The sequence below is a fragment of the Sinocyclocheilus grahami genome, unplaced genomic scaffold, assembly GCF_001515645.1.
Source record: "Sinocyclocheilus grahami isolate Dianchi unplaced genomic scaffold, SAMN03320097.WGS_v1.1 scaffold398.1, whole genome shotgun sequence".
Taxonomy (NCBI): domain Eukaryota; kingdom Metazoa; phylum Chordata; class Actinopteri; order Cypriniformes; family Cyprinidae; genus Sinocyclocheilus; species Sinocyclocheilus grahami.
The window spans coordinates 536037-553084 of NW_015505577.1; the positions used below are offsets into that span (position 1 = coordinate 536037).

The 17048-nt window shown below is 38.0% G+C and overlaps 1 protein-coding gene across 1 annotated transcript in view; it reads left to right on the forward strand.

Moving 5' to 3' along the window:
* Window positions 1-4425, forward strand: part of LOC107550425 (WW domain-containing adapter protein with coiled-coil-like) — an 11077-nt gene extending 6652 nt beyond the window's left edge. The window contains exons 2-5 of the mRNA XM_016231695.1: window positions 1361-1458; window positions 2933-3101; window positions 3208-3335; window positions 3417-4425. Of these exons, the coding sequence (XP_016087181.1) occupies window positions 1361-1458; window positions 2933-3101; window positions 3208-3335; window positions 3417-3486 (465 nt within the window). The 3' untranslated portion in view covers window positions 3487-4425. The remainder of the gene's footprint in view (window positions 1-1360; window positions 1459-2932; window positions 3102-3207; window positions 3336-3416) is intronic.
* Window positions 4426-17048: the final 12623 nt, after the last annotated feature.

Genomic DNA, 17048 nt, shown 5'->3' on the forward strand with positions numbered 1-17048 from the left:
GGCGGAAAAGGAAACCGGAAGTATCACGTTGCTATGCCAACACATTTAGAGCATCGTTGCGCTCTCACACTACTTAAATGAAGGAAAATTATTTCTAAATTTGGAAAGTAATTAAAAAAAAAAAATGCTTTTGTTTTATTTTGTTCAATGTTTGAGGAGCTGCAGCGTACCTACAGCAGGCATCTATTAGAGAAAAAAAGGAGGAGGATATTAAAAACAAACGTTATATCTTTACGTTTATAACACAAACAAACGTTACATCTGCCGGCGCCTGCATTTTTCAAATTAACAACGGTTGTTCACGGCGATGCAAAGAATTGTGGGTTATCTGTAGCAGCGAAGGATACACCTCATGCATCCTCCGAATTCCTGTGAAAGAAGGTCACATTCGAAGGTCGCATTCGGAGTGTCCTACTTGCTTTTCTGAAATGAGACAGCCTCGATGATGTATGCAGCCTTCGAATGTGACCTCCGGAGGGTGCAGCCTTCTAAATGAGACACAGCTAATATCACATTTGTAATCAGGCTGATTTTTGGAGGAAACGGCACTCTTCTTGTGATATTGATACTATAGCTGTCTCTCATCTCATCTGTCACCTCTCTCGGCGTCTGTTTTGTGCAGTGAGCGGTAGAGAAGCAGCGCATTCAGTTGGCCGCACCGCAGCCAACTCGTCAACAAATGAGTACAAAGCAGCATTTCCTAGCACCTGTCGCTTACTGATTGTTTGGAATTATAAATATGAGCGTAGTTCGTCTGTTAATATCACATGCACTTTTTTTTTTTTTAGTTTGTTACTCAGATGCAGGCAGTGCGCTGCATGAGACAAAGTAATATAGCCAAAACAACCGCATAGCCGCTCTTTAGTGTAGATGCATGTTGATTTTATCAGACGATGAGAGAGATTATAAATGAGAGTGACTCCTAGTTAACATGTATTAAAAGGAGTCGTGTTTAGTCACTATTTAGTGTGGTATTTTTTGACAGTATTCACTCATCTTGACAGTAAAATAGGGCATTCTAAGTCAATATATTGCAGTGTATCCTCTCTCAATCAGTAGAAAATATGGTTAACACCCGGTCATGCATAAAAAAAAAATACCGTCATGTACCGTGAAACCAGTATAATTTGGAAAAATACTGTGATATAAATTTTTGGTCATACCGCCCAGCACTATTTGGTATTAAGTTGATATTCCTACATTTAAGTGAGGCTTAAGTGTCCAAATACTTTTTGGGACCCCTGTGTATGCATTATGTCCCAACACATTTTATTAAAGTTGTACAGCTGTAGGTAAGTATTTTTGCCATTATTTAATTCACATTTCTCTTCATATTCAAACTGTTGTTCTTCAATTTCAGGTCAGTGCATCAATTCAGAGACCAGGATCATCTTCCCAGCAGTCCGTCAACTCTGACAAACCTCTGGAATTTATTGATCCCCGTCTTCACAGGCAAATGTATGGGTCTGTGATTAGGAACCTTTTATTTGTCTGTTAGTAATATAAAAGCAGCCTATCACATGTTGTCCTACAGCACCATCTACCTCTTCAGTGTTGAAATGCAACCACACACACATTTTGGAGAATGCTGAAAATCAGTTACGGTTCCCTTTTTACTTTGATTATAAGAATTTTTATCCGAAAAGAGGGTGGAGTAGATGTTTTTTTGTTTTTTTTTTGGTGTAGACTATCAATTTATTACATATTTATTATTATTATAAGCATGAACATTATTATTGTTATTTTCAGGGCCGGCCCGTCGCATAGGCGAAGTGAGTTTTTATTTTTATTATTTTTTTAAATAATATAATTTTAATTAGGGGTGCACTATATATCGAAAAATAATAGATATCGCATTATGGCTTAATGCCATAGTCATATCGTGAAGGTTGCGATTTAATTCATTAAAAATACCAATGTGCTGTGTGGAGTGGGTAATATGTTTAGCCCATGACACACAGCGCTTCACTCTGAAACATGCAGTGCATTTATTTATTTGTTGGCAAACCACCAAAATAAAAGCAGTTTAATAATTGAATTTGAGCAGAGATGTACCGATTGACCGGAACCGGACGGTTTTTTGTTTTATTTCAGAGTATGTAAACGGCGTTCACAGAAGCGAGAGACGCAAAGAGGAGAAAATACATTAGCAGGCAGAGCAATCTCACTGTTCACGATGTATGAAAGTATCTCTGAGGGGAACTGACTGTCTTAAACAGTTTAGATGGCATTTTCCTTTCATCTTGCCTCTGTATAATGCATTTAGTGTTTACAGCGGTAATCAAGGAAACAATGCACCACTGCTGTTCCTTAAGCACCACCTGCTGTCAGGGAATTTGTATTTTCATTCAGCCCATCTGCTGTTTGGTATATTTATGTAGCCTAATTTCACAAAGCTAAAGTCAGACCATCCTGTTTTTGCCTCAGATTTTGAAATTATAGTCTAATTTAGATCAAAATATAGTCTAATAAAGCAACTAACCATATTCTTCATGCAGTATAATTTAATTAATTCTTGTCTTTTGCTTAAATAAAATACATTAAAAATCAGTTTTGGAGTCTGCCATGAAAAGTTAAGATCAGTGCATCCCTAAATTTAAGAATGTCTGAAATTAAGATTTAAATGTTAGTATTGCAGCTGCCTTTGGACGATAAAGTTCTTTAATATAAATAGCTAGCTGAGTTAATGTCTTAGTTTATTTATTTTTGTGCAATTTTGTCTTATTTCATATGCAATTTGTTTTATGTCATAAAGCTAAGCCGTTTCTGTGTGAATGGTGAGTGGTGGAATTGGCTGTGATGTCAGGGGCACCATCTAAAATCTTGCCTACGGCACCAAATTGGTCAGAGCCGGCCCTGGTTATTTTACTAAACAAGTAACTATTTAAATGGTTCTCTTTCTTTCTTTAATAAATGAATGTTTGTTTTATAGCAGTCAAGAGGGCTTGTCGGGCTCTAATTGCAGTACGGGCATCCGCGTTATCGCCTCAAGCAGCACCTCTCGAACCCAAAGCACTTTCACTCCTTCTCTAGCATTGCACTTTGATGAAAATCTCATCAAGCATGTTCAAGGCTGGCCTGCAGAACATGTGGAGAAGCAGGTACGAGCATGCCTTTGTCTCTTCAACTGTTCATCGATCTTATAATGATCAAACATCAGTTCTCCAACTATTAAAATTCTCTTTATCTTAAATTCCTGTCACCCAGGTGTCACGGTTACGTGAGGATATCCACAATATGGGAACCCTCTACATGTCAGAGATCTGCACCGAACTTAAGAACCTTCGTTCTTTAGTGCGAGTATGTGAAATCCAGGCCACATTGAGAGAGCAAAGGTCTATAACCCCAATTTAGATTAAATGATCAAATATACGTAATTAAATGACTTTTCATGAATCTTTTTTCTTTTCACACAGGATTCTGTTTCTGAGACAGCAGATCAAAGAACTTGACAAACTGAAAAACCAGAATTCCTTCATGGTTTGAGAGGTGACTGTGGAGTTCATGGCAGTCTCTCTCCAAACATGTCCAGCCCCTGGTTGTTTGGACCGCTGCTCTCAGTCCAAGCTCTCAGATTCGCAGTCAAACTGTAGGCTGCAATGCCTGAAATGGGACAGAGAGAAAGGAAGCTTATAAAATGCTTATCAAGGCAACACGAGGCCCTGAGATGATAGATTATTTTCACTGTCCTTTGACATACATTGCTTCTCTATTTTCAAATCCACAGGTGATTATAGACCTATTCAGAGAGCGCTCTCCAACTCAGACTAACCTTTGAGGAATCATGCAGTCGATCTGGTGATTCATGTGCTGGTTTTTCAGGGTTATACCCGTGTTAACAGATCATAAACTTTACTGTCACACTGGAGACCTAATATCCCCTTGTCCTCCAGTGACTGACGGTGATCATGAATGATGTCAGAAGGGCTACATGTGCACAAGGACGCTTCCAGCTGCGCAGGCATCTATCAAAGTGACCAACTAAAATAAACCCAATATGCTTAGTGCTCATTCTCAAAAGTTAGGTATGACTGGCTGATTCTCTGCCCCTCAGAAGGATTACATAGGATGCATAAGTGATCTTCTTTAATTCACAGCAGAAAAATAAATGAATGGTAAAGATTTCTGAATAGGTAACGTGGCACTTAAAAGCTTTTGCCGAAGTGGTAGACGCACATTTTCTGAGTTTCTGGCCCTGACGGGGTTGTCACTATCTGCCTTCAATGTTTTTTGATCTTTGCAGTGCTGTTACACATCTAACAGATTATTTTTCATGCTGCACCCCAGAACTGTTTGACTTTTTTTGTATTAATATTCTTTTGATTTGTTTGTATTTGCTCAGTTGTTCTTTACTCAAAGAGTTGTTAAAGGAACACTCCACTATTTTTGAAAATAGGCTCATTTTCCAACTCACTTAGAGTTAAACAGTTTAGTTTTACCGTTTTCAAATCCATTCAGCCGATCTCCAGGTCTGGCGGTAGCACTTTTAGCTTTAGCTTAGCATAGATCATTGAATCTGATTAGACCATTAGCATCTCGCTCAAAAAGGACCAAAGAGTTTCTATATTTTTCCCATTTAAAACTTGACTCCTCTGTAGTTACATCGTGTACTAAGACCAACGGAAAATGAAAAGTTTAAATTTTCTAGGCCGATATGGCTAGGAACTATACTCTCATTCCGGCGTAATAATCAAGGAACTTTGCTGCCGTACCATGGGTGCAGCAGGCACAATGGTATTACGCAGCGCCTGAAAATAGGCTTATTGGAAGTTACCTAGCTGGGGACTATTTTCAGGCGCTGCGTAATATCATCGCAACTTTTCATTTTCCATTGGTCTTAGTACACGATGTAACTACAGAAGAGTTTAAATGGGGAAAAATATAGAGACTCTTTGGTCATTTTTGAGTGAGATGCTAACGGTCTAATCTGATTCAATGATCTATGCTAAGTTACAGTTAAAAGTGCTACCGCCAGACCCGGAGATTGGCTGAATGGATTCGAAAACGGTAAAACTCAACTGTTTAACTCTACGGGAGTTTGGAAAATGAGCCTATTTTCAAAAATAGTGGAGTGTTCCTTTAAATCATTCCCATATTGCCGGAGTTAGGAGGATGCAATGAGAGGATGCCATATTTTGTGCATGAGCTGTGGTTGCACATCAAAAATGCGTCCTTCATGGACCAGGAGGACCACAAGGACTGTCCAAGCTGACCAACTGGGGGAAGAATATGGAGAAGTACAGAATCGGATCACGTTTTTCCTCATCTTACGTAAAATATCAACCAGTCTATAGAAAAAAAACTACGCATTTAGTCAACTTGTCAGCTTGACAAGAATGTGAAAAAAGACAAAACTGGTGATTCCTCTTTGATGTTTGCAATGTCATTCATAGTTTTGCTTCATTGTTCTTTCTGTCTTCACTGCCCTCTGATGCAGGGTTTGAACTTAGACCAATTTCAACTCTATAGACTGTAAATGGAGTTCACTTTCAGAATAGAGATGGGTATGTTGCTTTGTATATGGTTTCTAAAACTAAAGGAAATAAATAATTACCACATTACATTTTGGTACGTTTGCTTTTTTGCATTGGTTTGCATTGGTTTTTGTTTGAACTAAAAGAACTCAAACACACGATAAAGAGTTTGTCCATGTTTGCCCTCCTGTGGAACAATGTTTCACTTGCATTTGGAATCTGACAGTTACAGTGTTTCGAGTTATCTGTTCAGAATCCACCATTATAATAACCTTGTAAAATGTATATATTTTGTAAGTAGTAGCCATTTTATAAAATCAATATATTAGATGCATTATATATAGTTGTGGTCATAAGTTTATATACTTGCAGAATCCGCAAAATGTTAATTTGAACAAAATATGGTTAAAAACAATTGTTTTTCTTTAATACTGCACTGAACAAGCTGTTTCACACAACAGATAGGCCTATTTCACAAATACTTAAGACAAATAAGTGCAGAATTTTTTTAATAATATTGACGTAAGCTTGATTCTTCAAGCGATGTTTTTATGTTTTGTGATAATTGTTCAAGGGTCTCAACTTCTCACTTTTCTCACGAAAAATCTTCCAGGGCCTAGTTTTACAACATCTGCATATTTGAACCCTTCCAAAAGTGATTTCATGATTTTGAGCTTGATGTTTACTAATGCTTAAGAAAGTAACAAAAGATGCAACAACAGATTTTTGAAATGGATAACTGCGGTAAATTGCACTTTATCCTCTGGGAAACAAACCTTAATGTATATATTTATACATGCCCTGGTGAAAAAAAACAGCATATGCTGGTTAGGTATGTTTTGAAGCTGGGATGCTGGTCTTAAGCTAGTCGGACCAGTTTAGGACCAGCACATGACCAGCAAAGGACCAGCTCAAACCAGCATCCCAGCTTCAAAACATACCTAACCAACATATGCTGTTTTTTTCAACAGGGTGTATAACCTATATTTGGATATATCCAAATACTGTGTTGAAATAATTCATGTATTTAAACTTGTCTATTTAATTGTAATAGGGTTAGCTTTGCTGTGACATATCTACCGTTTTATTTTTTCTCTTTTTATTAGATGAAGAGAAAATAATTCTACTATTGTCAATTGATATTTTTACACACAGGGGTCACTGAGTCAAGCCATGCTTTCCCTACAGAGTACAGAAGGAGGGTTAAGCTGTATTAGCTGTGCATGGGCACACGGGGAGGCAACAGTCACAACTCACACACTTGTGAATGAACAGCCCTAGCGGCTCGATGACTCTTATAGGAGGAGCTGCTCTCATTCTCATGTCTTCAACATTTAAGAGCACTCAAGCAGAGTAGGCTATATACAGGAGATGATCCTTTTGAACAGTTGTGGATTCTGAGTATTCCGAATTAAAACAAAAATGGATTGTATCTAACATGCCTTTTTAATCTTTATTCAAACAACTGCACGTAGGCTTTTCTGCGCACAGCTGATTTTATCTGGAAGTCTTGAAGAGCAGCTAGAACTGAACCACGATGTGATCATTTGTATCCAAAAATGTTACGAAAAGTTTTGAACGAAGCAAGTTGGAACACATTGTGGACAGTGATACAGTGTTTTTGGCTATAAAGTCCGTATCAATGCGAATCTGAAAGGCAAAGAAAGAGTTTTGTCCAATGCAGCGGAACAGCAGTCTCGTTTCCATTTGGCTTCAGCTCGAGCTCTGCGCAATGGCTGTTCTTCTCACTAAAGGTGAGTGAATAACTGCTCATATGGCCAGAAGAGTTTCCAAATTGATATATTTATGATTCAGTGGAACTACAATTAATTGCATTGGTAATAAAACCAACGAAGTGTATTTTTTATTACAAATTTTGTAATTTTATTATTACGCAGTAATTACACTGTAACATGAACGCTAAAGTAAAGTACGACCAAAGGTTTTTGAACACCTCATTGTTTTTGATTTTCCACTGCACATTGTTTTGCATTGCTGGGTTTGTGACATAAATGAGCACAAATATCAATGCTAAATGTCAGAGCAATATCCGGAGAAGAATCTTTACAAGAACCGAATTCCTTAAAGCCAAATTCCAAACATGGGTTCATATAACCTTTTTTTTTACCCCATTTGGAAACTAGGTTTTAAACAGGTTTTAAGTTGGAAAATGAATATTTAAGTTCTTTTAAGTTTTCAGTTTGAGTGAAGTACATTCTATCAATATCAGTAATTTCTCCTTTCTTGTAACAGGAGAAATACGGTGTTACTGTGATGTCCCCCACTGCGTGGCCACCGGCTACATGTGCAAATCGGAGTTGAATGCCTGCTTCACCCGCACCTTAGACCCTCAAAGCACCAAGTCTCCTTTATCTCACGGGTGTTATGACCCTCTGTTGAACTCTGGAAAAACTTGCCATCCAGAGTATGATACCATTCATGGATCTGCCACACTTCAGTGTTGCCATGAGGATATGTGCAATTACAGAGGCCTGCAAGATGTCACATACAGAGGAAGTGAAATTCATGGTACGAGAATGAGTATTCTTTAGTTATTGCTAGTGATAGACAGATAAATCAGCCAATTTTTTATTTATTTCAGTCATTAACTCTGCCCACTTGGCCTGTTAATATAAGTGCTTATTGAATTCTATTGAAATCATATGTGAATTACCTACAAACAGTCTTGTCAATGATTAATTCACAGCTTTTGTTTTCAAATATTTTGGGGAATTTTGAGATATACAGTGCTGTGAAAAGGTTTTTGCCCCCAGTCCGATCTTAGCAGCCAAAGACTTCTTTCATTGGTCAGCTGGGGAAAGTACAGCGGCCGAAGTAAGCTGGAGTTTGTGTAATGGCATTAGAATTTGCTTTCCTCAGTGGGACTTTTTTGACTAAAACAAACTTTTTTATTTTTTTATTTCAAACCTTCTAAAGGAGGTACTGCAAACGATAACTCTAAAGAGAATACTTGAAAGCTTTAACCATATGGTTGTTGCTCTAGACGCACTTTACTTGAATTAGAGACTTGAGAAGAAGACTGCTTGTATTTTACGTGCTGGTATTCTTTATCGCCGAAGGATTCCAAAAAATGTGTTTTGGTTTTATCATTTGCACTTTTTGTATAAAGAAACTATTGTTTATTTGCTTTAAAGGGGTCATATGATGCTGCTAAAAAATAACATTATTTTGTGTATTTGGTGTAATGAAATGTGTTAATGCGGTTTAAGGTTAAAAAAACACATTATTTTCCACATACTGTACATTATTGTTTCTCCTCTATGCCCCGCCTTTCTGAAACGCGTGGATTTTTACAAAGCTCATCGGTCTGAAAAAGCAATGTGTGCTCTGATTGGCCAGCTATCCAGTGCGTTGTGATTGGCCGAATTCCTCAAGCGTGTGACGGAAATGTTACATCCCTTACCATATTGTGATGCCTGCGGCAACCACATGTGACGACCCCGGGCTGGACTCCGCTTCGTCCACGGTGAAAGCCGATCCGGCGATCGACAGCAGAGTTGAAGTATTTCCTCAGCGACCAGCACGGATCAGCTCCAGGCATGACGAAGCGATATCGTCCTCTTTTGGAAGGCCAAACAAAGTAGTTTCGCTTTCACAACGAAGCACACAGCGCCTTCACGACATGGCGGCGGCAACAACAATACTACAGCGAGAATAAAAGTTACGCCTTCATTCTTTGCGTGAACATTTGAACATTTTCAACAACATAAATGAACATTTGCGTGAACATTTAAATCGCATCATATGACCCCTTTAATAGTGGAGTATGACCAGTGTGTCAACACTCAGAAAAATGTGTAAAAATTGTAGGGGTACAACATCTTGTCACTGGGGCAGAACCCTTAAAGGGAAATCCCTGTACCTTATTTACCCCTAATAGTTTCATAGAGGTAACTTAAGCGTGCATATTACTACTAATATACACTTTTTATGGGTAGATAAGGTCCTGGTAACATGCTGTTGTATCAGTAAGGTACAATGTTTTGCTTTTTATTTATTTATTTATTTTTTTACAGTGAATGATGACTGCTGGTGTGTGAATATGTGGCGTTTCACTGTTAGAGGGACAATTCACCTGAAAATTTAAATTCTGTCATTATTTACTCACTCTCATGGTGTTCCAAACGCAATCAAATGAGGTTTCAGCTGTTTTTGTCCATATAGTGGAAATAAATGGGGTTCAAAAAGTTCAGTCTCCAAAATGGACATAAAAGTAGTGTAAAACTGTAATCCATCCATACAAGTAATTCATATCCATAAATACAGTACTTTAATTCAAGTCTTCTGAAGCAATATAATCACTTTGTACAATGAACAAGCAAAAAAATCTCAGATCATTGATAAACTTATATTTACACAGCCCCAATCAAATATGGTGACATGTCAACAAAATTAAACCTCATCGGTGTGTGTGCCATGACAAGGAGGATAATAGTGTTGGACTTTCATTGTATGGACAAAAACTTACAACTGAAAGTGAAATTTATTTGTGTTCCACATACGAAAGAAAATAATAGATTGGAATGTCATGAGGCTGAGTAAATGATCACTGAATTTTTACCTTTTTGATGAACTATGCCTTTAACATTCACCAGTCACCTCTGACCTGCTTGTTGATTGTGCTCACTGTAAACGTGTTTCACTGTAAATATTACGTTCAAAAAGGAATCAGTTTGGCATTTTGTGTCTTTATTGTCTCTGGTTCGATGAGATTGCATTGGGTGGGTGAAGCTGAACAGCACTAAAAGTATTCAGTGTTGTGTACAATATTGACAAGCTCATTATACCAGGAGGGAGAAGTCTTGGCTAATGCTTCATTATGTCAACACATACACAGTTGCAACTGCTCGACTGAGGCATTGGAATCATTAGCAGCAGCATAAGGGCATGGCAGTGTAGTGTGGTAGCTATTACAATCATGTCTTGTTTTACAGTAGCGCTACACGTCTGACTGACTCATTCCCCAGGCCACAATCACTCAGCATCAAACTCTTTCACTCGGTTTCTTTAGAAAGAATTCAGATCCTCTCTGTAAACTTACCCTCTCACATTGCTTATTGTTAATTCCATTGGACTGAATGTGCATTTGGCACTGGTTTCCAGTGTAAATTAGATTTTATGTTAGTCTCTTTGGCTCCTTTATTTAGTATAGTGGTAGAGGTAGTGCAGTGGGTCCTAAAACCCTTCTACAAATAATCCCTCATGACAGCACAGCGTGTCTCTTTACCCATGTTTTATTTTTGCAGGAAATGCAATCAATGCACTTAACATTTACTCTCATTTTGCATTTTAATTCTTTTTGAGATCCCTAGTCTTAACAGTGTCTTTCATACGCTTCCTCAAAAATGTGTCCCTGTTCACCTTCCAAGTCATCATGGCACTGCACACTTGGCCTCTGGCTCAAAAAGTTACCAGTTGCAGTGAATGGGATAAAAGGCATGTTCCTCTGACAGTAATAAAAGGAAGCTTCTTCATGCTCCACATATATTTTAAGACATGAACAAATTATTTAATGTGCATTTTTGCAGAGGTTAACATCATGGTCGGAGAACAGGCTTTTAAGGCTTTTTGGTGGTGCCACTTATTCCAGGGGGTTTTAGAAACCTTTTGCTGAAATCTGTTCTTATTTCACAGTGAAATATATTTATGAATTAATAACCTTTAGTGGGTCCTATGTTGGTCTTATTACTGTCAGGTTTCTATTTGTGTAAATCCATTACATGATATTTTAAATATACTAACAATTCTCTTCATTAGTACTGTAAATCGTTATGACCTGTTTACAAAAGCCCTCAACATGTCACACTTACAGTACAGTACATTCTCATCCTATGAAGTGCTAAATTGCCTGCTCAAACATGTCAGATACTATCAAAGTGTTTACGTGAGTCTTAGAAACCGAAGGGAGCCCAGTGTCCCTGCAGACAAATAAAATATGTTAAAGGAATAATAAAAAGAAAAAAACACATTAACTTAGCTTTCTCAAAACAAGTCTGACCCCTACCTTTTTGCCTTGAACACTATTAAGTGAGAGGGGATGTTTGGTTTCTGTGTCTAGAACGAGGAGGTGTCAGATTTTTTATTTTTTTTGGGTGGTGGGGTGGGGTTCCAAGACTCCCTCAAATCCCAGGCCTGTTCAGAACATGATCAGCAGAGCAAGTGTGCACTTTGAACTTGGGAGTGTGAGGAATGTGGATTAATGCATGAGCGCATAGCAAGTCTCCTCTTCAAGGGCACACAGGCCATTCTCTCACATATAACAGCTGAAATACAGAGGCACATGCCCAGAATGAGGTAGGCTATATTAGTTATGTGTTTATCAGTTAAACATATCAGACATGAAAAGTTAAGATTTAATTCTGTGAGTTTAAGAACTTCGTAAGAACTCTTAATTTGTATATTTGGATAAAAGCACCTGCAGGCAAACAACCAATTTGAACATCTTTAACTTTATTTTGGTGATTTAACCAAAATTAACGAAACAAGCAATTGTTATTACAAATATGAGTCAAACTGGAGCATATTTATTAATTTTTAATTGTTTTAAAGGGAGAAACGGTATTCTTATAAAAAGATAAGAATTATGTGGACAAAGCCGAGATTGAAGAACAACAATCTGAAAACCCCACATAAATTAGGATTAGAAACATCAAATTCAGGGAGTGTAGCCCAACCAGCGTCCCCTGGATCTGGACCCTGTTGTTCAAGAGGGGTGTGGAGTTGGATTTGGCCATTTTATTTTTATTTTTTTTGTAACTACATAGAATAATAAAAAAAAAACATCTTAAAAAAGTAACACTCACTAAAATGTCAGACTCTAAAATTAAATGAAATAAGTTGTCATATCATATATTATTTCAACACAAACAGTAAGATACAGTAATACATTGTATGTTTAGCTAATAAACAACTGGAGACATTGGAGCCACGTTGAAAAACCAAACTGTAGGCAGACTACTTATTTTCTGCCCCCCGTTTAAGTGAGGGAGTGATTTTCACAACTGTAATTTGAATGATGATTAAAGTTTGGAAATGAAAGATCTTACAAAGCCTCGACATGCAGCCCCAAAGAAACTAATATGTTCTTATTTATGAAAGCCTCATGCAATTGCTGAAAAACAATATTCACGAAGGTGGGCTTGAAGCGACGAGGGGAGACCAAAATGTACTCTATGATGGCTTTTCAGAGAAGCCTCTTATTTGAGAAATATTGTGGTCATCTCTAGGTGCTGATCCACTGTCTGGTCTGGACACAGACCAGATCCAGGTGGCTACAGTGACCTTGGAATAAGAATGAGACAGACAGACTAATATTACAGTAGCTGCCACTCCACGTACGATGTAACAAGTACATTGGATGCTATGGGAAGTTTTCTTAGTTCTGTTTGACCTAACTTATGCAGCATTTCTATGGTTTATATACAGTATGTATATATATATATATATATATAATAGATATAAAAAGCATATGAAACCAACCCTAATTCAATGAGTAAGTTTTAAGAACTCAGTGTTCTAAACAAGTTTTTTTAGTTTTTCAATACTTGCCCACTCTTATATGTCATTGACCCCTAAGTGTCTATGCTGATATGTGCTGATTTAGGATCAATTACCCTTTGTGTTTCTAATATTCATCGGAGCACAAGAGCCGGGAACTTCTTGAGGATGGAACATTTGTTATGACAGATAGGGAAGTCTATTTGATGTATTGTTTAAAATTTATTGTAAATCTCTTTCATCTTTTGATAAGCCGAAAACAAAACCTGACAGGATGTGCTGTATCTGTAGCAGTAAGGATTTTTTTCTTTTTTGTCTAAATGTAATGTTTCCTTGTACTTTGGGTGATTGTCTGTCAATAGCTGTAATGTTGACATCTGGGAGGTGTCCTACATGGTGATGGTAGGAGATCAAAGGAACACACTGCTCCATAGTCTTACTGAAGCCGACACCAGATCTTCCCCTATCATGTCCTGTCATGTTCGTAATTACACAAAGCGGTCTACTTCTGAGCCAAGACTCCGCGTTATCGTGTCTCTCTCAAAGGTACACATTGAGAAGATAAACACACACTTCCACACATATCTTTGACGTTAAACTTAAGTTCCTAGTCACATGAGATGGAGGGCATTCCAGTGGCTGAGGACTTAATAATAGGCCAGGATGTTTGTTCCTGCATGTAGGATGTTACTTTGCCTTATGGCAGTCTAAAGGCTACCAGTGACCAACCCCAAACAGATGTCTGGCTGCTATACCACAATACATCAGCAGGTCCTGAACACAGACACGTACTTGGTTAAATCTGTACTCATCCAGAGGTCCTCATCACTGCACTCATCCAGGGTAAGTAAAAGGGTTGGCAAAATCATTCTGGACCCCTCACACCCAGGCCACTTCCTCTTTGAACTGTTGCCGCCTGGTTGCCATCTACAGAGCACTGAGCACCAGAACAGCCAGGCACAAGAAATGTTTCTTCCTCCAGGCCATCTACCTTATGAACAATTAAATGCCCCCACTGGGCAATAAATATGTGCAGTAAACAACACTATTTATACTTATATTTATTTAGCACACCATACATATTTACATTCCCTTGCATTTGCATATCTGTACATATATATTTTGTATATTTTTATATATGTAAATTTTTTTAATTCACTTTTTATTCTATTTTCTAATATCTGTCTTGTCGCTGTCATTATGTCTGTACTGTGGAAGCTTCTGTCACCAAGACAAATTCCTTGTATGTGCAAACATTGATTATGATTTTAACTGTAGTGTGTTATTTAATATTACATTTAAAGTTATTGTAATTTATTTTAAATGTACTAAATTGCAGCTTTATCATTACAAATGTGTAATTACAAATATATTGAAATACATGGCATACAAGTTTCTCTTGAAATTACATTAAATATATTTTAGTTTACGACAAATGCTTTAACAACATTTCAAAGACGATACAATTAATTAGGAAACTATATATAAAGATCTAGTTAAGTCCTACTTAAGTGCCTCAAAAAGTACTCATGTTTAACTAAATGCATTTCATATAAATGTATGTTAAAAAATAATACATATTAAAACATTACAGTAAAACAGTAATGTTTTAATACATATTAAAACATTACTGTTTTACTGTAAATAAGCAACGGATGTCAGAAAACATTACATTCAGTTTACATGTATGCTTTTACAGTGGTTTTTTTTATGCCCCCACTGGGCAATAAATATGTGCAGTAAACAACACTATTTATACTTATATTTATTTAGCACACCATACATATTTACATTCCCTTGCATTTGCATATCTGTACATATATATTTTGTATATTGTGTATTTTTATATATGTAAATTTTTTTAATTCACTTTTTATTCTATTTTCTAATATCTGTCTTGTCGCTGTCATTATGTCTGTACTGTGGAAGCTTCTGTCACCAAGACAAATTCCTTGTATGTGCAAACATTGATTATGATTTTAACTGTAGTGTGTTATTTAATATTACATTTAAAGTTATTGTAATTTATTTTAAATGTACTAAATTGCAGCTTTATCATTACAAATGTGTAATTACAAATATATTGAAATACATGGCATACAAGTTTCTCTTGAAATTACATTAAATATATTTTAGTTTACGACAAATGCTTTAACAACATTTCAAAGACGATACAATTAATTAGGAAACTATATATAAAGATCTAGTTAAGTCCTACTTAAGTGCCTCAAAAAGTACTCATGTTTAACTAAATGCATTTCATATAAATGTATATTAAAAAATAATACATATTAAAACATTACAGTAAAACAGTAATGTTTTAATACATATTAAAACATTACTGTTTTACTGTAAATAAGCAACGAATGTCAGAAAACATTACATTCAGTTTACATTTATGCTTTTACAGTGTTTTTTTTAAAAAGTCTATTAACTCTGTAATTGTAACGCTACGTGTAGAGGAAAGGCACATGAAGACGAAGGTCATCTACACAAGAGTTTAAAAGAATACAAGAAGATAATAATCCAAGAAGGCAAAGGGAACACGCAGCAAAGTAACAATATCAATACTGGACAAACTAAAGGAGAAACAGAGGAACTTAAATACACAGACCAAATTAGGATAATTTGACAGTACTCCCCCCTCCCGGAAGGCACGACCTCGCGCTGTAGCAGGATGAACAAAGGAGGTAGGGAGGGGGTATGGGAAGAGGACGAGGTGGTGGAAAAGGGCAGGAAGAGAGGCAGGCAGATAACCAGGGCGGCCACGATGGAGGAAGGAGCCAGGGAGGTGACATGAGGAGCAGACGGAGGGAGGAGCCAGGACGGAGACAAGGGATTTGGACCAGGAGGAGCCAGGCGGGACCCAGACCGCAGCCATGAATGCAGCCCACAGTGGAGCCGATGGAGGGAGGAGCCATGGTGGAAGGAGAGCTGACGACTCCAGGTGGCCGACCGACAGCAGCGGAGCAGGTGGGAGATGAGCCCAGGGCGGAGAAGGAGAGCCGTAAAGACGATACAATTAATTAGGAAACTATATATAAAGATCTAGTTAAGTCCTACTTAAGTGCCTCAAAAAGTACTCATGTTTAACTAAATGCATTTCATATAAATGTATATTAAAAAATAATACATATTAAAACATTACAGTAAAACAGTAATGTTTTAATACATATTAAAACATTACTGTTTTACTGTAAATAAGCAACGAATGTCAGAAAACATTACATTCAGTTTACATTTATGCTTTTACAGTGTTTTTTTTAAAAAGTCTATTAACTCTGTAATTGTAACGCTACGTGTAGAGGAAAGGCACATGAAGACGAAGGTCATCTACACAAGAGTTTAAAAGAATACAAGAAGATAATAATCCAAGAAGGCAAAGGGAACACGCAGCAAAGTAACAATATCAATACTGGACAAACTAAAGGAGAAACAGAGGAACTTAAATACACAGACCAAATTAGGATAATTTGACAGTACTCCCCCCTCCCGGAAGGCACGACCTCGCGCTGTAGCAGGATGAACAAAGGAGGTAGGGAGGGGGTATGGGAAGAGGACGAGGTGGTGGAAAAGGGCAGGAAGAGAGGCAGGCAGATAACCAGGGCGGCCACGATGGAGGAAGGAGCCAGGGAGGTGACATGAGGAGCAGACGGAGGGAGGAGCCAGGACGGAGACAAGGGATTTGGACCAGGAGGAGCCAGGCGGGACCCAGACCGCAGCCATGATTGCAGCCCACAGTGGAGCCGATGGAGGGAGGAGCCATGGTGGAAGGAGAGCTGACGACTCCAGGTGGCCGACCGACAGCAGCGGAGCAGGTGGGAGATGAGCCCAGGGCGGAGAAGGAGAGCCGTAGAGCCAGGGCGATGGGGAGGATCCGGAGGGCCAAGGCAGAGCAGATGGCTCAGGCGACTGAGGCGTAGGCGGTCATCCGGAAGACCGCGGTGGAGCCGGAGCAACAGAGGACCAAGGTGGAGCTTAAGGGAGGGAGGAGCCCAACGGAGCCGGTGGGATGGATCAACGAGGCGCAGCTGGAGGAGTGGAGTCCTGAGGCGA